Source organism: Rhodnius prolixus, unplaced genomic scaffold, assembly GCF_049639745.1.
Source record: "Rhodnius prolixus isolate KJV_2025 unplaced genomic scaffold, Rpr scaffold_8, whole genome shotgun sequence".
Classification (NCBI taxonomy): Eukaryota; Metazoa; Arthropoda; class Insecta; order Hemiptera; family Reduviidae; genus Rhodnius; species Rhodnius prolixus.
Genome location: NW_027411593.1, coordinates 39,424,037 through 39,446,427, shown reverse-complemented (window position 1 = coordinate 39,446,427; position 22,391 = coordinate 39,424,037). Strand labels below are relative to the sequence as shown.

The 22,391-nt window shown below is 31.3% G+C and overlaps 2 protein-coding genes and 1 long non-coding RNA gene across 10 annotated transcripts in view; 2 read left to right on the top strand and 1 right to left on the bottom strand.

Moving 5' to 3' along the window:
• Positions 1–12,912, top strand: part of Herc4 (HECT and RLD domain containing E3 ubiquitin ligase 4) — a 28,955-nt gene extending 16,043 nt beyond the window's left edge. For 6 of the 7 annotated variants that reach the window (XM_074122864.1, XM_074122863.1, XM_074122866.1 and 3 more), the window contains 19 exons: positions 35–145; positions 1,615–1,737; positions 3,052–3,162; positions 3,300–3,461; positions 3,570–3,721; positions 5,177–5,307; positions 5,393–5,612; positions 6,004–6,131; positions 6,218–6,386; positions 7,386–7,572; positions 7,685–7,794; positions 7,923–8,117; positions 8,208–8,294; positions 9,911–10,087; positions 10,157–10,467; positions 10,549–10,698; positions 10,862–11,010; positions 11,604–11,794; positions 11,874–12,912. In XM_074122864.1, coding sequence (XP_073978965.1) covers positions 35–145; positions 1,615–1,737; positions 3,052–3,162; positions 3,300–3,461; positions 3,570–3,721; positions 5,177–5,307; positions 5,393–5,612; positions 6,004–6,131; positions 6,218–6,386; positions 7,386–7,572; positions 7,685–7,794; positions 7,923–8,117; positions 8,208–8,294; positions 9,911–10,087; positions 10,157–10,467; positions 10,549–10,698; positions 10,862–11,010; positions 11,604–11,794; positions 11,874–12,026 — 3,017 coding nt within the window. In that variant the 3' untranslated portion in view covers positions 12,027–12,912. Of the gene's footprint in view, positions 1–34; positions 146–1,614; positions 1,738–3,051; positions 3,163–3,299; positions 3,462–3,569; positions 3,722–5,176; positions 5,308–5,392; positions 5,613–6,003; positions 6,132–6,217; positions 6,387–7,385; positions 7,573–7,684; positions 7,795–7,922; positions 8,118–8,207; positions 8,295–9,910; positions 10,088–10,156; positions 10,468–10,548; positions 10,699–10,817; positions 11,011–11,603; positions 11,795–11,873 lie in introns of all 7 variants that reach the window. The other variant, XR_012456827.1, reaches the window with a different exon arrangement.
• A 1,031-nt stretch (positions 12,913–13,943) lies between these two features.
• LOC141451475 (uncharacterized) lies at positions 13,944–19,760 on the bottom strand. 2 transcript variants are annotated; one of them, XM_074122899.1, is made up of 4 exons: positions 19,405–19,759; positions 19,107–19,172; positions 17,530–17,947; positions 13,944–14,391 (listed from the first exon to the last, which is right to left on the bottom strand). In XM_074122899.1, exons 1-4 carry the CDS (start codon positions 19,487–19,489, stop codon positions 14,325–14,327), a joined length of 636 nt encoding a protein of 211 aa, XP_073979000.1. In that variant the 5' UTR covers positions 19,490–19,759; the 3' UTR covers positions 13,944–14,324. The 2 variants fall into 2 exon arrangements, with proteins under 2 accessions (XP_073979000.1, XP_073978999.1); XM_074122898.1 differs by lacking the exon at positions 13,944–14,391 and adding an exon at positions 14,929–16,883 and having other exon boundaries at positions 19,405–19,760.
• A 205-nt stretch (positions 19,761–19,965) lies between these two features.
• LOC141451477 (uncharacterized) lies at positions 19,966–21,882 on the top strand. The gene is made up of 3 exons (XR_012456831.1): positions 19,966–20,126; positions 21,138–21,424; positions 21,631–21,882. It is a non-coding gene; the product is annotated as an uncharacterized lncRNA (long non-coding RNA).
• Positions 21,883–22,391: the final 509 nt, after the last annotated feature.

Below are 22,391 nucleotides of genomic sequence, written 5' to 3'. Positions count from 1 at the left end.
ATACAATCCATTATTATTATTTGCTTTACAACAGTTGCTTGTGGCAAGACCCATACATTAGTTGTGACATCAGGCGGAGAAGTTTATTCTTGTGGAAGTAATGATTTCGGTGAACTGGGCCACAATAATGCTAGAACTAAACTTCGTAAGTAAAACTACAGAATATTATTATAACTGCTTCGTTCACAAGGTGAAATTTGTTACAGGTTTAAAAATCCCATATTGTGGTATTTGGAACGATTCAAATAAACTCCTTTACTAACAAAAACTTTTTTTACTGTTAGATTTTTAAAATAAAATAAGCATTTCGAGTTGTTTCTAACTTGTTATCTCTAAGACTTAATTGTTAGGTAGGCTTTACTTGTATTTAGGAAATATTAAATTGCATATTCTGTTTATGTAAAGAAATACGATCCATCTGTTATCTGCAATCTAAATATACATATATGTATGTATGTATGCATATGTATATATAAATATTGGACGTAAGATTAGTTTATATTCTACAGGATTCCGTTGGCCAGTCGGCCTGCACTACTTCGACGAGGGAGTTAGTTATAGAACTGTCTAATGGGAGCATCACTCCTCTCCTTTTTGAGAGAAACTCCTGGGTAAACTCTGAAGACAAGAGTTTCTATTGTCCAAAGAGCCTATCTCTTAGACATACGCATCATTCAAAAAAATAAGTGCTCTATTCATGTTCTACCGTTCTTATACTTTCTGACAATCCTTAAAAGTATAACCATTAACAGACCCAATCGATGTGTAAGTTCACTTACCCAGTCTTAGAAGCCCATCAAAAAGGCTGTGACGACTGTCTGACTGGTTTTCTGGTTGGAGACTTTATGTAAATATAGGTGAGTGGCTAATAATGAACTTTTTCTGGTCTGAGGTTTTTATCCACTAATGCTACGACTTTTGGAAGTCCGCGTTTTTTTGGCTTCCATTTCTGCTGCACTTTGGAATGCCTTAAGGCCGGGAGTCTTCTCAGAGCACCCAGACAATAAATACCAATTCTCATTAGAATTCCCATTCTTCAGTTAACTTCGTAGGATGTGCATTTCTTTAAAAAATTATTAAGCATTTACCTATAAATATCTTGTAAATTAATCAAATGGCATAGTTTTGGTTAGATCCCTAAATTTACCTCCTGAACTGCTATTTTTAAATTTAAAAAAAAAATCCAACATTTTACTATTACTTGATAGGTTCCGTTTTATATTTTTTTATATTAAGGAATACATTTAAAAATGTTTCATTGGGAAAGATCTCTTTGTATCATTCACCAGATATTGATTTTCTATTGCTACTATTTTCGGGTGTGACGAAATAAATTACTTTTCAATTTAATAAAATACAGGCCATAACTTAAGAGATGAAACATTTTATAAACAATGATAAATTAATATTTTGGGGGGGGGGGGTAATAATTCATACAAAATTGTTTTCTAATTAAAGAACTACGTCGTTATTGAGGGTAATAACTATTGTCCATTGCGTTAAGGAACAGGAAGATTACAAATATTTATTGCAATAATTAAAGTTACTTACATTTAATATTCTTTAGATAGCTTTTTAATTTTCGTAAAAAAAAAAACTTATGTCTCATTACAGATTTGGTTAATGGTCTGAGTGCATACAAAGTAAAATACGCAGCTTGTGGAGAAAATCATTCTATGGCTCTTAATGAATGGGGACAAGTATTTACTTGGGGCTCAGATAAATATGGGCAATTAGGTAATTTTGTTTTAAGTTTTTGTATTTTCTTTTCATTTCTTTTAGATTGATGACTTGTTGTTGATTTTATGAAGTCTGACATCATTTTTTATCTTAAATGTGTCAAAAGTGAGTGCATTTTTCTCCACTGTTCTTCAAAAACAGTTTGTTTAATCATCCGTTAACACCGTCCGGTAAGACTATTGTATGAGGTTTGATTTATTCGAGATATAGACCACATTTTCTATAACTTGTGTGACTGTTAAATATTATCGACCGTATATTTTTCATTATTATTAGTGGGGCGTAGGACGTGTGCTTCATGTGGAAATTGCCGCCTGGCGGTAAGTGCCACGGATAATCTTGTTACATTTTCACTACCTCTTTCGCGGCATGTTCAAGAACCACCCAGAAGAGCTTTTGGTTATATGAATCCTCTCAAGTTTAGAGTTACAAACAATTTGCCCAAACCTGGAGCGTAACTTGTTCATCTGAAGGAATTCTCACTTTTTTATTTATTCTGCCCTTGACATTTTTCCAGCAGCATTCAATCTATGCCTGGTTGTCCTAGTAACATCTAAGAGTCAAAAATGTCCTATTGTTCAATTCCTGTTACTAAGCTCCAATTTCTAAATGGTAAAAAAAAAGTCTTCCTATTTGTATAATTTTTAACGCGTAAAGTGGACTAAAGCTAGGTAGAAAGAATTAAAAAAATAATTTTCTAAGGCGAGTGACATTACATCTTCGGTCTTGCTTCTCTTTTTAAAGCAGGGTTCTTACTCGAATAAACCAAAGGGTGATATTATTCTGCCACAATGGAGAGAACGCGTTAAAGCTAAGAAGAGTACGGTTGTAATCGTTCTATTGGCATGTACCAGCTCACAATATATAACCGCAGCTTCACCTTATCTTTTCTATTCGTTCTCTTTAGGGGGTCTGTTTTGGTCTTCTCTAATCCATTGTTTTTATTAGATTTGTTGTGAAATAATTTACTTAACATTGCACGTAACAATTGATGAACATTGTATTAGCACGTTATTAGTGTAAAAGAAATCTTTCCTCCCATTCTTCGTTAATTTCAGGAGCGGCTTTATTTTTCATTTAAAGTTATGATACAAAATCAACCGAATCTCTAGATTTAACGAAGACAATTAATTTATCAAGCACAGTTTTTTTCTTGAACTGAATCAATCGTGAACTTTAAGTAAACAGTGAGAACTTCTGAAGTGAAGTGATAATTGCGCACACTGATAATAAAATACACTTTAGATGAACCCTGACATTTTAATTTCAGTTGAAACTTTGTAAATTCAATATTAATTTTTTATTTTTAAGGATTGGATTCTGATGGAGAAGTAAGAACACCCAAAATTGTGAAAGCTCTTGCCACCCACAATGTCATACAAATTGCTAGTGGTTACAGACATTGTTTAGCATTAACTAATAGTAAGATGATGTTGCAGATTTTGTTACATTATTGTTTTACTTTCTTTTGCAAAAAGAAAAAAAAAAAATCTATCGAAACTAGTAACAATGTTTTAATTAATTTTTATTAATATAGTTAATTTTTTTTTTAATTTCAGAGGGTGACCTATTTGCATGGGGAAGCAACGAGCATGGCCAATTAGGGTTAGGTTTGAAAGTGAAATCTGTACCACAGCCTTCACTTGTCACATCTTTGAATGGATTACCCATATCATTAATCGCTTGTGGAGCGTATCATAGTTTTGTCATTTCCAAATCAGGTAAAAGAATTGTGTTTTCTAATAGATTCCTTCTTCCTTTCAATTATTGTTATATTCAACGAAATATCTTCTGAATACATTGTAAAAAGGTACTATGTACGATTTCAGGAGCTGTGTATGGTTGGGGGAAAAATCGATTTGGGCAGCTAGGTCTTAATTCTGAAGTAGATCATATATACCCTTGTCAGTTAAAAACTCTGAGATCAATAAAGGTGAAATATATTGTTTGTGGTGAAGATTTTAGTGTTTTTTTATCTCAGGTAAACAATTTCTTTATTTTGAATGAACTTTAATCTATGTACCTTTTAAAATTGCTTAACGCCATTGTCTCATCATAAAATCTCCGAACACCAAAGGCAGATAAATTAGAAACTAAGAACTGCTTTTTGAGAAGTCCACCTCCAACCGAAAAAACTAATATTTTCCAACAGAAATAAATAAATAGAAAATTCGCCTTTATAATGTGACCCAGGACCAGATGTTTTGATGCCTAGAAAATGGATGTTTGATCATTCGTTGCCGGAAGCATTTGCTAAGTATTATCCTATTCCCAGATGTTTTTTTAAATTTGGTTTTTATTTTTGGTTAAATTAGTGGCCAATGTCGCTAAGTAATAAGTTTTGAATTTAAGCTTCGCTTGGGTTTGTAAACTTTAGGGATTGTAAACCATGAAAAAACGATAAAAATCCTGAAATCAATGATTTTTTTTTAAACACTTTCTGAAAGTTTTTTAAATTTATTTTCTTTCATTTTGATTCCTGTAGGGTACTTAAACAGTACTGTTCTGAAGCACTGGGAAGATATATTCAACTAGTTAGATATATATATATTTTTTTAATTTCACCCCCATTGTAATTATTATTTTTAATTGATGAGATAGATGGGATTGTATCTTCTTGGATATCTGGGGTCTGAAAATTATTGTGCGACATTTGAGCGATAATAAACCGCATTATGACTTGAAGATGTATGCCTCTCCTTTCTGATACCAGGTAAACCCACAATACCACTTCAAAGTTATCTAAGAATCTGGGAGGATCTGAGGGGATATCAAATTCCCTTGAATTCTAATTCTTTAGTGGCGTCGCAGGCAGTCAAGAGCTGTACTGTAGTTTCTTCCACCTACTACGAACCAGTTGGTGCCATCGAAGTTTAGGACGAGCTTCTTAGAATTCTCTCTGATCCTCAGCATAAGAGCCAGTTTTTTCAGACCGAGGCACGACTCAGATCTCTTCCGATTATAGTCTAGACAGATTTTCGCTTATACCGTTCTAGGACATTGATTCAGAGCATAATTCTACAAATCTCCTGTTTTCTCTTGAGACTATCTTGCAGAGATCTAAACAGAAAAGGTTCAGACCCTATAATTCGTATAACTCTGCAAAGACATTGGCCATTTCATTTTCTTCTACGCCAATAACCGAATCTCTTGGAAAGAAGAATTTATAGACATGTATAATTTGAACCGCAAGCTAGTTAATTAAGAGCAATAAATAACTTTGCTTTTCCTGCACTCTTGCATGAGATGTTGATTTTATAGGACGTAGAATGCTCCTTGTCCTTAATTCTGTTTTGATAAGCATCCCTTCTTGAGTGATTCCCGTTCTTCCTAGAATTCAATAACTGCCAATAACTTTGAGATTTAGAGTTCTGTATTTTGTCTTCATCAGTATGAAGCATTGAAGATTTTAAAGTAATGTGGGATCTATCAATAGGATGGAGGCGTGCTGACCTGTGGAGCAGGTCAATATGGTCAGCTTGGCCATGGATCTATTTCTAACGAAGTTTTACCCAGGAAAGTTTTGGAATTAATGGGAAGTACAGTTACCCAAGTTTGTTGTGGCAGGTGAGTACTTTTTCTCATTTAGGAATACGAAGAACTTAAATACAATACTTAAGTTGATTTGCAAAAATATCCCTTTATTTTTCAGACGCCATACATTAGCGTTTATCCCATCTCGGGAACGAGTATATTCTTTCGGACTAGGAGGTGCTGGACAACTTGGTACCAAACAGTTAGTTAATTATAACAGCCCACAAGTTGTGGTAGGACCTTGGCTTGGAAATGACGGAAACTCATCTAGGCCAACCATCGACAGATTATACTCGGGTGGAGACCATTGCTTCGTTACTCTTCTACCTACAAAAAAAGTATTTTACCTTCATACTTATTTACTTTTTTCTATGTACTTGCTTCATCTTTGTTTATTTATTACAAGCTATTTTAACAACATCGGTTGGATTTCGTATGTCTTTTTTTTAAAAGTTACGGTTGAGGTTAATGAATTTAAAATTTGTTAAAAATTATATGTTTCTAAAGCATTTGTTAAATTACGGCAAACTGGTCCAACTAAATGGTCCAGGATTTTGAAATAATTCTTGTTGCATTGAAATAATACTATTTCTCAAAATATTTTTTTAACAGTTTTTTTTTTTTGCGTTAGCTTTGACTAATGCCTTGCAGCTGTGTATTACTAATTGAAATTAGTTTTTTATATAGCTCACTAATTTTCAATAATTTTATTCGATAAACAATTTTCAGGGTAAGAGAAATGCTGCTGACTACAGAGTACTCCCTCAAGATTCACAGATTTGGACAGTCACTCTTGAAAAAATGAAAGAATGCGAAAAATTACATGAGGATTCTAGAGTTGATCAAGATTTACTATCGTAATTTTGATATTTTACTGTTAATTTGTGCATTACTGTAATAATTCCCAAATTTTAATTCTTATGGACATTTTTGGTTATTACAGTTATTTAGAATCTGTATTGAGCTCTCAGTGTTGTATAAATGGTTCATTTCTTCTAAAAAAAGATATGCACTACTGCTGCACAAGTAGACATCATGGTTTAGATATGACTTCAGTTCAACAATGTTTCACTGCCATCTCTCGATTGCGTAATGAAACTGTGAAAAATGTTGTAAGTACCCAAATTTTTCTCATAGGGAAACGATAATAGCATACTTTCTGCTAGTCCAAAACAGCGTTACCAGAGTTGTTTTCTTAGGTTGGAGACTGAGGCTTTAAAATATGCCTTGAAATTATATCTTCGTCGAAATAGCTTAAATTAGCTGGTTTTATTTTATATAGTTTGTCAATAGGAAATCAGTGAGAATTAATTTGAAAGTAGATAGATCTTGGGATTCAAGCTCCGGGAGAATATTTTGTACAATGTCCGATTCTATTATTCTATTATTCTTCTATTATTTTAGTCTTGCAGATATCTGAGTTTGCGTCTGTCTCAGCGTTTCTTTTTCTTGACTGTGCTCTTTGTTTCTATTTTCTTTTTTATTCCTTCTTATGAGATATAATGTTTGAATTAATTGAATTATGTGAAAACTTACTTCCTAAAGTTTGTATTGATACATTTCTTATGACCGTATTGTGCTATACTGTCTAAATTAGAGTTGACTGTGTCCGTTGGGCTACAGCAATTCGTAACTCCAGGGTAAACATTTTCCTTACATTTTAAGACTATACTCATTCATAATCATCAAACTTCTATTATTTTAAATATTTATGTCCTAAAGTTACAAACTGAAAAGAAATACGTTGGGACCATTTCCAATTTTTTCTCATTTCTACCATTATTGGCAGGATCACTATGTGGCGTGCTAGTCGCGCTGAGAAGCCGAGGCTAACGGGATAATGTTGTAACATGCTGGTCATAGATAAACTAAAACTTCCCAATAGGTTCATGAGCTGTTTACTGTTAGTAAATATTAGATAATGCAGGTTACCTTACCTATTGACCTCTCAAAAGATCACCACATCGGCCCAAACTTACTAGAAACCTTTCTCTAAGAACTACTCCCTGCTTCATGACGGCCAGCATCAGAGTAAGGAATTGAAAGGAAAAGCTTGGGCAAAAATATTCAAATGCATTTTGCAAAAAGCTATGTTTCTTTCTTTTTTTCAGATATACGATTCAGTTGTGAGTTTGCTTCCTCTTTTGTCAGAATCACCTCCTGACGTTGAAACACTTAGGCTGTACGTATCTTTACCACTTTATCATGAATTTAACAACGCCAGGCACTCATCCAAGATACAAGGACCTTTTGCTCAAGCGTTACTAAGGCTCAAAACAGAAGCAGCTAAAATTGTAGGTATGTTTAATTAATTATTAATTATTTTTTGGGATTACTTACGTAATTGTTTTTAACTGTATCAGTTTTTGATATTAGAAATAAATATTTCAATACAATATCTGATTTTCAGGTAATTGGTATTATATGCAGAGCGAAGATTATTTCGAAAGATTGGTACAAATTTATAAGAATGTTATACTCGTACTATTAAGATCATCACCTTTTATGAACATGCAGAATGTAAGAAAAAAAAGATGTTTTTTCAAAATGATGTAATATTTACAATTTACATTATAATTATATTAATGTACATATCAATATTATTTATAATTATATTTACTTATTTTTTTATTATAATTTTGTTACAGCAATTTGATTTGAACAAATGTGAAAAAACTGTGATTGATTCACTTGAAGTGTTATCACGTTTGAATAAATTGAATCGTATGAAAACTTACTCTCCTAAAGTTGGTTATGATACATTTCATATGACCGAATTGTGCGATACTGTGGACATTAGAGTTGACTATGTCCGTTGGGCTTCAGAAAATCCTAACTCTAGGGTAAACATCTTCATTAAATTGAAAACTTCAACTTATACAAATTCAGTTTGTAATTCATGCATTATTTTATAAATGTATTTTTTTCTTCAGACAAATCTGAAGTTTTTTTGCAACTATCCATTTTTGTTTGATGCTCAAGCCAAGACGCTTTTACTTCAAACTGATCAATCTATGCAGGTATTTTTTTACTAATACAAATAAATTAATGTGAGTATATTGTAATAACATAATACAATAATTATGCAAAAAAATTGATTTAATCATTTCATAAAAACTATAAGTGAATTATTTTTGAGGAGAAAGAGGTTTGGAAAGCTCACACCACTTTCACTTATTGCAAGTTAGGAGGGCCAATTGTTTTACACGATATTTTAAAGGCACAGAATTTTATAAATATATTTCATTTTAAGTGACATTATTTAGGTTAATACCGTCTATCTAATCAGAAATTTCACATTAGATGGATGCCCCAAATATCCATTCCCTGAATTCTCTTAAAAGCATTTCTGAGAAACATTTTCATGATACTGAGAGATTCTATGACTAGCCAGAGTGAAAAATTTCATGATATCCTCTTGTATGGATGTGGTTTTGTCAGTCATTTTCGGTTTCGCTTTTTTTTCAAACTTTAAATATGACCAACTTGTTTAACGTTATTAATGTTGCATAAGTTATAAGGCTGTGCATTGTTAACGAAACATTAAGAGGTGAATTGCTGTGACAAAAACGTTTTTAATGAATGGAGCGCTACATTGATCATCTTATCTGTCCGAAATGGTGAAAGAGAGGTATGGATCAGTTAAGTTTACTCTTACTTTTACCGACGGTTCGGTATTTGTGACGCCAACTCGGAACGTACCATAAATTTTATAAATTTATTGGTTTCTTCTTTTCTTACTTAAAAATTATATTATAGTTTCATAATTCGTGGTAATCAGAAGAAACGGAGAACGATAGATAATTGAATTATAATTTTACTTATTTTTCACATTACAGTTTTCAGTTAGTGTTATGTATAGCCGCTCGAATGTCATCATACATTTTTAGATACCTGAACACGAAAAAGTGGTTTTACAAATTGGTGTTTATTACCAATAACATTTGTTGAGTATATGAAATTCCTTGGTTAACTGTACGCCCACATAAATATATTTTGCCTACAAGTATATTACCGTAATCATGCAATAATTTACCATGACTTGGATTAAATATATAGAAATGTATTGATATTCTCTGGTTATATTCTACCTTTTATTCCAAAAATTTATTGAAATCCAGAGGATCAGATTACAAAATATTCTTGTTGAGGGCCACAGAAACCGTTTGTAACAAAATACTTCTAATGAAGCTTGTTCTCCCTCGATTTTGTAGAGAACAATCCTAAATTACTTAATGCCAAATACGAAATCTGTCAAGAATAGGGTCTCTTCTGGAATTTCGGATCTGACAAAGTGAATCGGATAAGATTGACCATTCCCGGATAATATTTGGGGTATTTTTTAACCGATCTTTTTAGCTTGCACTTATTGTATGGAAGAATTCCTTAGTACAGTAGGTACCGTTGCAGCTTCTATTCATAAAGTGTATGTGATGTGTGAACACTTCTAACTGTCCGTGATCAGTATAAGTTGAAAATGGAAAAACACAGATGGTTCAAAGTTGATATTTCATTTAAATGCCAACGGCCCACATATAATCTTTAAAACTCGAAGTTTAAAAAAAGCGTTGTGAAGTGAAGTAAAAGATAGCAGTAAAAGTGTTCACACGAAGTTTTTTTACTTAATTTTTCCCAGATGCACAATGCGGTTAATGAGGCAACGCAACGAGCCATAACACAAATGCTATTTGCTCCAGTCATGTTTCCTGTGCAGCCATTGTTAGAGTTGCACGTTAGTAGAGAAAACATTATACAAGATACGATTAGAGAACTCGCCTCATATTCAGAAAGAGATTATAAAAAACCTTTAAAGGTATGTTATTATCCTTAATCTTTATCGACTTATATATTTTTCAATTTAATTTTTTATTGTTTTGTATAGATTCATTTCTTGGGTGAAGAAGCTGAAGATGCTGGAGGAGTGAAAAAGGAATTCTTCTTGCTACTTCTGCGTGAAGTGTTAGATCCAAAATATGGAATGTTTATCTCAGATCCGGAAACAAATTGTATATGGTTTTCAGAAGATTCATTTGAAGATGAAATAATGTACTACCTTGTTGGACTATTGTGCGGTCTAGCAATCTACAATTTTACTATTATAAATCTCCCATTTCCAGTGGCACTTTATAAAAAATTATTACACGAACCTGTCGATCTACAAGATCTTAAGGATCTTTCACCCTCATTAGCAAAGTAAGTACTATCGTAAATTCATTAAATCAGTTTTTTTAAATAATCGAAAGGGAAACAGTTTTTCTTAATTACATTGTGCAGAGGTCTTCAGGATCTTCTGGAATATTCAGAAGAAGATGTGGAAGCAATATTCTGTATGAAGTTTGAAATCTCCAGAGATGTTTATGGAGAAGTAAAAACTCATGAATTGAAACCAGGTGGAAGTAATATTCCAGTTAATAATGATAATAGGTATCATTTATTAAGCATTATTTATTATTATGTTCTAAGTTCGGGAAAATAATTTTATTGGTTTAATTATTTTTAAGTTTGGCAATTCTTTTAAGTTTGTAAAAAAAATTTCTTTTTAGCAACATTTACTTTTTGGAAAATATAAGCAAGACCAATGTTGTAGGCAGGAATATGTTGATTTGTACGTTGATCATATACTGAACAAAGGGGTGGCCAGACATTTCAGAGCATTTCATGATGGATTTCACAAAGTGTGTGGAGGAAGAGTGTTACAATTGTTCCATGCAACCGAGTTGATGGCTGTAGTCATAGGTGGGTTAATACTTTTAAAAATCTATTCAATTTTCAGTTTACCTATTTGATAATTTTACAATCCACATTTTTAAATACGGTGAAAGGCCTGACATTTCACAGGCAAACTCAATGTCATTGGATTCCTCAGGAAAGTGTTCTCTCACTATAGACAACATTGTCCATTTCCGGGCATTAAACTACATAGGCTACTAGGAAGAGCAAATCTAAGAGTTGTACAATTCGCCTGAACTAAACCCGGAACCTTTAGCTTACTATTCAACGGGCTTTCGATTGAATTGTGATCCCTTCTCTATCGTTATTATTATCTGTCCTGCGACAGTGTATTTTGGTTTGAATCTGTTTGGTGCCTTCTTGGTTTGCCATATCTGTAAGCCTTAACAATGTTTGAAACGCCAAACGACTTCTTAAGTCAGCCAACGCTTCAAATCTATTCACAGTCAGCTTGATTGAAATATACAAATAGCACTTTTACTATAAAAGAGGATTTGAAAAAGAGTAAATTAGAAATCTAATAATTACAGATAAGATAATTGTGTTACTTAGCAAAAAATTTACGCTAGTTTTAAAAATATATTGTCTTAAATGTACAGGTAATGAAAATTATGATTGGGACGCATTTGAGAATAACGCTGAATATCGTGGGGGATATACAAGCTCCGATCCAACTATTAGAATGTTTTGGGAAGTATTCCATGAACTTTCATTAGATGATAAGAAAAAGTTTTTAACATTCCTTACCGGAACTGATAGAATACCAATACAAGGCATGAAAGCTATAAAGGTTAGTAGAAAACACAAAACCTCATTTAGGTAAAAGAATATTTCTAATACATATTACTTTAATTTTTATTTGTTTACAGATCATCATCCAACCAACTTTAGATGAAAAATACTTACCAGTAGCGCATACTTGTTTCAATCTACTTGATTTGCCTAAATATTCCACGAAAAGTAGACTGAAATATAAATTATTACAAGCTATCCAACAGACCCAGGGTTTCTCATTAGTGTAATCATATATCCACAATGTTTGTGCCTTATAAATACCAATATTAGCACATTCAATACGATGATTTTCAAATATCATATTATGATTAATTTAATGATTAACTTTATTTTATTTTTTCTTTCACTTATAGTATACATTTCGGAATGTTTTTTATAGATACGATGTTAAAAAACAATAAAATTTCTATTTCTCTTTTTGAAGAATGCAACTGAATATATTGATTGTCCTCATGAATAGAGCAATCGTAAATTGGTAACATTATTTATTTTTAATTCTGGTTTATAAAGAAAGAACTTCATAAAAATTAATCTTTTATTTTAGGATTAGTTGCGTTGCCACTCAATACATATATCATTCATTTGTATTAAACATTTCTCTCTCCTCTCTACATTATCTTTTAAAGAAATATATTTTTCGTTATTGTTATTAGTACTTGTCAAAGTAAATATTTAAAAACGATAAAATGGTTATAGGCTATCAATGCTTCGTCATTCCATTCTTTCAAAGCTTAAAAAAAAAAACATATTTTATCTTCGTTTTACAAGTATATTTAAAAACAAACAAACAAAATACTGGTTAATGTTCTCTATAAGAAATTATTTTAATTTTCTATATTAATAATACGTTGTTGAGAAATGAATATTTGTTAATTAAGAAATCTCTGCGATTAAAAAAGCTTAATTGAAAAGAATGTATCAAATTTTTTTAGAAAAAAAAGAAAATCTTTATTATTTTTCCGAATTATTAAATGCATTAATGGGCCAGCTTTGTTATGAATGTTAAAGGACACTTTTATATTAAGTTTTTTGTTTCAATGTATTTCTAAATTTGATCAGTAATATATTCTATATGCCTAGTTGAAAAATAAATTACAAAAATAGTTTTGAAAATTTTCGTACTTCCTTATTAATACTTCTATATTGCAATGGCACTTTAGCCATAGGTAGTTTTAGAAACCTGCGTAATTCGTTCATTGTTATCAAGCTAAAAGAAAGATAAAAAAGGTAATGATGATTTGTAGAAAGGAAGAGTTCTAAACAGATATCGAATGATAAATAAAAAATAAATGTTTGTTGTTCACAAGATGTTTAAAATTTTGAGTGTATAGGTGCAAGGATAATTTCCACCTCGATTACTCTGAAAGAAAAAAAGCCCTTTGAAAACTTCGCATCAAGAAAAGAATCAATGATTAGTTAATCATTCCTACAATACCAATATTCAGTACAGTAAGTCACAGTTATGTTTTATTATTTCCGTACTTAAATTTTGAGATATTTTCATGATAATCTGAATTGAACAATTAAACTTTTTTTAAAGGGGTACATATAAAGAACATTTTGAATCTTATATTCTTTTTCGAAAATCTCTATATAGCCTAATACAAAATGCGATAAGTTTAATGAACACTTATCGCATAATTTATTGTATTTTTTACGTGAATGTTTTCATTATTTCTGACCTTTTCGGATTTTAAGCCATCAAAGATGCACCTATTTGTATTAAAGCCCTCAAAAAGCGAAACAAATGTTTTGGCGCACTAGTGTATGTGTATATTTAATTAATCAGAATTTCTCAAAAACAGTTACAACTCAGAAAGCTTAAACTTGATATTCCGTTTTGGTTTTAACTAGGTTTCGGCTGAAATCAGTCAATTGGACGTGCGGTTTTCTGAGGAAGTTTTTTTTTGGTGAATTTCCCGAAAATGGAAATTTCTTTTTCCAACTAAGAATCAGTATTAAATATTTTCCAAATTTAGAATAACTTAGTCCTACATAGAGAACCATTTAGGACTGTCAGCCAAAAATAAAAACTATTCCAGAGCTTCCTTAACATCTGTATTTGTTCAGTAATCAAGCACCTACACAGCTTTTTTTTTGTTTTATTGCTATTTACAACTGGGGTAATCAAATAATAAAACGACCAGTTTTATTTTTATTTTTTTGCTTTAAAACAATTTATTTCATACATATTTCATCATCATAATACAATTCAACTTAAAACAACTGCAAATATATATATATACACATATATCTATTTTCATTTGTTTATTCACTCATTACAATTGTCAGCAATTACAATAACTAGCATTATTATTTATATTTATACAAGGAACATTCATTTTTCATTAATTTTTCTTACAACTATTTTTTTTAACGTGAAGTTTATCAATATATAACATATTGCACACTAATCACAGGAAAGCTTTAAATAAAAGCTATAGAGAACTTAAAAACAAGGACAACTTAGATAGGAGCCTTCCTTTTCATTAACTATTGAATTCTTGCTACATAGAAATAATGATTTACTTTTCCAACAAAATAAATCTAAAATAGACTGCTTTGTTTTTCCAATGAAAAATCTTAACATCTCTACAAGAGAGCAAACAAAATTAACATTACACAAAAAATTAATAGCATTTATGGCAATCACAAATTTGTTCCCTACTTAATAGCTAAAATATTGAACTTTATCAAGCATTTAATTAATTGATGGGTAAAAGTAGCACCTAGGTTTTTACTTAATAATTTTACTGACTTAATGTTTTATTGTTAAAAAAATATAAAATATTTCTGCCGTCTTAAATCAATTTTAAATTGTAAGGAACTATTCTTTATATAAAGTGAGAATCATTTATAAATAAATTAACTTAAAAAAAGAGAGCTTTTTGAAAATTACGCTTTTTCATGGTACAATTTAGTGAGAAGTTACCTGTTATTAAAAAATTAAGTTAGGACTTTTTCTAATCTATTTTACCTAACTTTTTTAACTTTTGTTAAATATTTTCTTATATAACTCAAGGCAAGTTTTAGCAATAATTTTTCGAATTTGACATTATTTATGTAGTTTATATTATATATTATACAATGATCTAACAAATTGCAACCCTGTATATTGTGATGAGTCTCTTATTAAAAATAGGCTTTTTTTTTTTTACTTTTGTGAGTATCAATGTGAATTATTCTTAGATGTGCAACAAAAACATTTTAAGCACTAATATTACTACCTTGCGAGCTGATAAATATAACTAAATACAATTAGTTTATTGGAAATAACCGAACATTGAAATTTATAGGCTCCTATACAGAATATGGTGAATCATTTATTCCACAACAATAGTGTAGCCCATTCAATCAGGCAAACGAAAATATGGTGGAAGTTCAAACGTTGGAAAATATGCACTCTGGTGCTTGTGGCAGTTCAGCCAGCTGATTCGAACTGACTATATGTCAGGAGCATGTAGAAGAGACAATCTGCTAATAGAAAAATAAATTTTTTGGCTTCAAATTCCCAACATAGGAATTCGAATTTGTAGGAAAAAAATCTGGACAGCAGTAACCGAAGGAGATCTTCGCAAAAAGGGGGCTTTAGTGTTTGAAGGATTCCTTAACCGGACACAAGTTTGAGAAAACTCGCAAACTAATCATCGGAAGTGGCCGATAGTTCACTATAGGTTTTACCAGGCAATCATTCCAGGTCCACTGAGTTGGTCTTTGAGTCATTAATTCCACCAAGTGTCCAACAATAATGAAATGAGGATTTCCGAACAGATTCTTATTTTAGTAATTGGGGCAGTAAGCAAGAAATTGGAGTTGAAGTTGATAATCTGTGCAGAAAAGACATTTTTACAAAGATTGAAAAGGGGGTAGAAGGATTAGCTTAGATTGGACTAAAGCTAGAGAATAAATATTATTTAAGATGAGAAATTAAAGGCTAGAAAGGGGTCTGATTGAGAGAAAGTTGACAAGGTGGAGCAGAGCAGCGGGAAAGAATCACTCAGTGGAAACTATTAAAGTTTCGATTAAGTGAGCTCCTTTTGTAGCAAAAAAGTGTAAAGCACACATAGAAGAAATTTAAATAAAAGGAAAAAAAAAAGGAGTTAGTATTTCTGGAAAAAGAAGTCGTTTTAAAGAAATTAGCAGAACTGGTGAAATATAAAAAATTAAGCCGGTAGTCTCACACTGGCTAACCACAAAAATTTCCTCAACCTTAAAAGGGTGTTAAAGTTTTATAAGTTTGCGCAGTTGCCTTTTTTCTGAGGAGGGAACTAGCTGAAAGGGCAAACTATAGGAACATTTTGGCCATTATATATATCGGACTTTCAATAAAATAATTATTTAGAAAATAGATAATGTTATATGTAAAAGTTCATTGTTGAAAAATATGGAGTAATTCAATAGCAAATTTGTTATTATATCAGATTTTTTTGAGGGGGGATTATTTCCAGTTTCATTCCAGTTTAAATTTGGATTCCTAATACGACAAATTAGCACAAGATTCATAATGAAAAATAAATAAATGACTATCATGTGAATTCTTCCTCCAACAACAAGGGAATTCTCTACTTCATTAAAACGTATAAGGGCAGTAAAGCTGAAGCGTTTAAAGACTAACGTTCTTTCAGCAAACTTTAAGCAATATTTCACTATGTTTCACTTTGTTTAACCAACAGTGTAATAAAGTAATAAAGTATCCCGTTTTATTTAAAATATCACTTTTTTTTATAACATATATGTATTAGCTAGCAGTCTACATTAAATACACAACAAATTTGTCCATCTAAATTATACGTACACATTGATTTATTCAAGTACAAATTCGGTCTAGTTTCCACTGAGTTTTTTCTTAGTAGTTTTAATAAATGCTAATTTTATAAATTCAGCTTTAATTTTTGCCCCTTAGATATTTTGTTATAACTTACTTTTATTTGCTTCTTTCAATAAAACATTTCATTACTTAATTTCTTTAATAAATGCACTAATTAGTATTTTAAATACTCTCCGTTCACACGTTATTCCTTTTTGGTATTAAATACAATATATTAAATTCATTTTTGAGGGAGCTCTGGTTCATTAAAAAGTTTCTACAACATTAAATATCTATTTCCAGCTAACTAAATCAATTTTTAGATCAATCTAAAAAGCTGAAGTTATTTATCTATAACTATATTTAACCAATACATTAACGCATAGTTAAGACAAGTCTTTTTTATTTAAAGTTAAATGGAAAAGAATAAGGTATTGGAATATTGGAGGTAAAATACAAATGATAACTTCTCGAAAATACATATATTAAATATTTGTAAAATTCACTTTCGGTAAAGTTTTTTTTTGCGTGCGGTAGATAAATACTTGTATGAAAACTTTTATTGATTATTTTTGGGTTCTTTGATTTAAACTTTTATTATTATGTTTTGAGTACCACTGTTGCCCTTCATCAGAAGCTTCTTTAGTGATGTTTGAACTGAACAGTTGGTTTTGTACACAATTGTACATGCAGAAATTTTTCTACCGTCCTACTCTTAAGAAGCTTGAAGGGGGTAACAATGGTTTGAGATGAGAAGCAATGCCGAAAACCTACTATTTTCTTTTCCATTTAACTTACTTTTTGCTCTGATCACTCTTAAATTTGCAAAAATTTTACTTTTTAACTAAAGAAAATATTCTCAATGATTTTTTTTTCCATTTTACAGACTATTATTTGGGTGGTTAATGTGTTGAAAGGCCTACCGTGGTTCATGATAAGTTCTAATGTGCCTTGCGAGGTCCGCCTGTCGATTGCTTGAATAGTCACACCTAGGACAAACATACTGGTCCAAATTACCATGTCTCTGTAGCATGTGGGATCGCAAAGAACCCGCATCTCTAGCTGTATGGGCACACTGTGGACAGCCGTAAGGTCGTGTATTTCCATGGGTTTTCATATGCCTACGCACATCGTACGATCTTTTTGAAACGTAGTCACATTCACAACATTTATACATCTTAGCAGCACCGGGACCCACTGCAGGAGTGGCTCCCTTACGTCCCACAGTGGCAGTGGTAATAGTATGCGAAAAACCTTTATACGCAGAGGAAAAATCACTAGATGTTAGTATCACGGGACTGTCAACAGCAACTACATCTTCTTGCACCTCTTCCTCAACTCCTGAGCAAAAAGTAACGGTTTAATGAAGGCTCTTTATTAGAACGTTCTACTAAAATAAATCTGTTTCTGTGAATAAACTCCTAAAACCCCAATGTACAAGAATGTTAGGTTTCTCAAACACTTAGTAAATAAAAATCACATCCTTTTGGGTGTAAAAACTTATAAATCGAAGTATAAACGTGTATACGAGAAAATGTATGTGACCGTTCATGAACTTACATATAAACTAAATACGTTCATTACAATATAGAACATTCATATAAAACAAATATACATATTTTACATAATCTAAGAATACAAAATTACTATAAATTTAGATAATTTCTCTTTTCTTTCTAGTTGGAGGGACTGACTTTCACTATTCAACATTTTCGGTGGTTAACTGATTGATGAACTAGTAATAATTCAGGTTTGGGCAAACTTAGCAATGAAATTCGTTATTTGAATGGTTGCGGTTGGATGCTTTTGCAGTTCCTACTACAGAGAAATTATCCTAAGGGATTTAGTCACTTTCCCATCATAGTTTTGGGCGTTCCTACGGTTCTCAAGCTACGTTATACGAATAATATTTACACTGCACCTGCCAACTCCCGGACCTACAGTGATACTTTTGGGTTTAGTTCCAAAGCTTACTCTAGCTCAACATAGTTAATAGATATTAGAATATGGCTATATCTTTAATTTTATCCATCGTAGCGAAGTATGTTTATTGTGTCCCTGAGCTTCTCCGCGAAGTATTTTTTCAATGATAACTGAGTGAGAGGCCAACTCTTAAATATTTGTAATAATTTACAATTTCAGTACTTGACCCCTTCCATAATCAGAATTATCCCTCGCCGGTTTACTCCCACTATGAAACACCATGATTATCTATTAACATTCACAGCTAAGTTCCATAACTTCAAGGACTCACTTGCTTTATTTATCATGTTCTGGAGTCCTAAACTATATCATCCGCGTATAGGAGACAGTTTATATTCTTGTCATCTATACTGAGTCCGCTGCCGACATACTCAGGGAGATCGTTCCCGTACATATCCATCATTATGATTACTATATTTTTTAACGGGCAAAGAAAAAGTACACACACGGCGAAAAAACTGAGTAAACTGGGAGATAAGTGTGAATGCACAAATAAAATGCTCTTTATAATACTTACTTCGATTCCTTCTACTCAAATCTAATGGAGGATCATCAATATGTATATACAAGAAATCCTCCCCTCCTGTAAAATGAAAGTTACTTATGAATAATGATAATTAAAAATAAATAAAAAGAAATTACCGATATTTTCTCAAGAATAAATTTAATGAAAAGGTAAAACCCGTAACCTTCTCAAGTCTATGTTACTGAATTAAATTTTTTCTTACGATTTCTCATGGGAATTTAAAACCAAGAATAATACAAATGCTACTTAAAATTTACCACAAATATTTGTAATTAACATTATTTTTTACCTTTTTTATGAGGTAGATAAAAGGTGTCTTTGTTGTGTATTGGACTTCTTTCACGTTTATAAACAACTGTAGCTTCTTTTTCCATTTTACTTATTTACCTAATTCTGCCCCCAAAATATAATTATTACAGAGTTCTAAGCTGGAAAGTGTGATCTTCAGACATATCGAACAAACCTATCTGCCTTCTACCCAGAACACAAAAAAAAAAAACCTGAAGTACCACCTTCGCTTTTCTTACTTAAATATCACCATTTTTCCTCTCATTTGTTGATCCTGAGGAAACATAAAACTTTCAGGCAATGTCAACCTTAAGCGTATGGCGAAGAAAAATCCATGTAGCCGGTAGGTTCTTTTCTATTTACACATGTGTACATTCTCTCAGCTGGTGCATTTATGTTTAAAATAATATTTTTTTCATCATAATCAAATTGTTGTTCCCATTACCAGGGAGCTAGGAGTGATTTTTTTTGCCAACATTGGAAAGGGCTAGGAGGTTTAAGAATAAATAAAAAGTTTGTATTCTCTCTGTAAACAAAAATGGCAAAAACATTTTCCCGCCATCCTTGCAGCCACTCCACTAGAAACATAGTTAAAGTAGATTTCACCAGCCAGTATTTATTTAAACTGATTAATCATCGCCGATAATGGATGAAAATCAAAATCTGTAAGGAATTCAACAAACGACTGAGATTGACAAAATCAACAATAAATTTCACAGTCAGGTAATAACAAATGTTGAGGCTTGGTGATATTTCAGAAAAGCATGTATTGAAACATTATTTAAAAATAATACATTCTTTTATTGTAAACAAACTCCACAATATCAAGAGGGGTTTGATAAAAGTCAAGATTAGGTACCCGGAGGTGGGGCCTAATATCGAAGTGATTTTGATTCACTGTTACCATGTAACCCGCAATATTTAAATATAAAGATAAATATTCATTATTGGTATTAGTTTATATTTATATTTAAATATGGTGGGTCAAACTGTAACAGCTAATCAAAATCAATTTGATATCCCTACAATATTGATAATTTTTAAGAAACTACGTACATTTTGGCCAAAAATAGTGAATGTTCCCTCTTGTGTATTCTATTTGTAGGCCACTGGTATACCGTACAGCACAGGTAGGCCAGTTTAGATTACCAGTAAAGAAAAAAAGGTTTAAAATAGGAAACTACGTATATTTTGGCCAAGAATAATGAATGTTCTCTTTTCTGTATTTATTTGTAAGCCACTAGTGTATTGTACAGGTAGGGCTGACCTGTTTTGGAACTACCGCTAAAGAAAAAAGGGTTTAAAATAAGAAACCACCTATATTTTGGCCAAAAAAAGTGAATGTTCTTTCTTGTGTATTCTATTTGTAGGCCACCAGCATGGTTTGCCTGTTTTAGGAGTATATAAAGAAAAAACATTGAATTCTATTTATATCGGGGGCGAAAACTTTCCATCCCCTACATTCCATTTGCAGTCTATAGGTGGTTCGTACAAATGTCGGCGTTATTGGAAGTATATACAAATAAAAGTGCATTCAAATTAGGAAATTCTCTTTACTTTGAGGACAAAAAGTGAATTTTCCATCATTTACATTTCATTTTCAGGCCAAAGGTGGTTCAAGAATCGTAGGCCTGTTTTGCAAGTCGTATATAACCAGAAAAAAGAATTTAAAAAAAAATTCTATTTAAATTGGTACGAAAAGTGAATTTTCTATCCTTTACGTTCTGTTTTCAGGTCAAAGGTGGTTCGTAGAAGTGTGGTTGGCCTGTTTTAGAATTATATAAGAAGAAAAAACCACTCAAAATAAGAAATCCTCTTTACTTTGGAGACGAAAAGTGTACTTCCCATGATCTACATTCTATTTCCAGGCTATAGGTAGTTCGTACAAGTGTGGTTGGCCTGTTTTGGATTTTTCTCTTTTTTTTTCACATCCAGTAGCACATCTGTACTTATGTTGTGGTGATTCACTACCTTTTTCGCGTTCTGGGCTACATCAGGAATGCAGAAAATCTGTATTACAGGTAGTTTGATCGTTTTTATTTATGCTTCCAAAGCAATTTAACTGAAAATGTACTCTTTTCTCAGACAACTAATCAAATTTTTTAAAATTTTAATGTCATTGATAAAAAGGAATGAAAATATATTGTTAATTTGGGTTTAAACTTGAAGTATCACTGAAAAAAACTCAATTAACTCTGTATTATATGGAATTATGTTTGTATTGCAGGTTAAAAAGGCTGGAGTTGTGGAATACTGCCTCTTTGTTAAAGACAAATATTCCATCTTAGAGGAATTATGAAATTCTTTCAATATTTTAAATTTATTTTATTATGAATCAATTATTTAAAAAAAAATGTATGACATTCGCATTATTTAGTTAATTGTTGTTAAGATTTATGCTAGAAAGATGCAAGTTTTGTCTTTAAAAAAAAAAAAAAAAAATGCATAATTTATAATAATTCAATAAAGAAAAGATAAAATTAAATTTTAAACATTTTTCTATTAATCTACCTACATTTTAAATTAGTTTGGTATTTTTATTAATTTTGTGAAAAAATTAGTAGTTACCGGATTTATTTTAATTTAAAAATTAATAAAAACTGTTGTACAAGCTCAAAAATACTTTTTCTAGAACAGGTGCTGCTTTCTGGTAGTCAATCACAAACTAACACTGTTTTGTTCTTAATTATTTTTTGTAATTAATCATACCTTCTGAACTTTTATTAATTAGAAACAATTATATTTAGGTGGTTTTATGTTTTTATGAATAGATTTTATTTAAAAAAAAACATAATTAATTGTATTTGCTGAAAAAAAAGCAATATATGAAAGTTCCTTCCATAGTGGCCATTTTGGCTTGGCTTTTATATAGCTAAGTTAAATTCGCAGGGTGTGGAGGGCGGGGCATTATAGTTTCTCTCGTCAATTATAAACTTCTACTCATACCGCTCTGGTTATTCTTTTTATACCTTTTACCACACTGTTTCA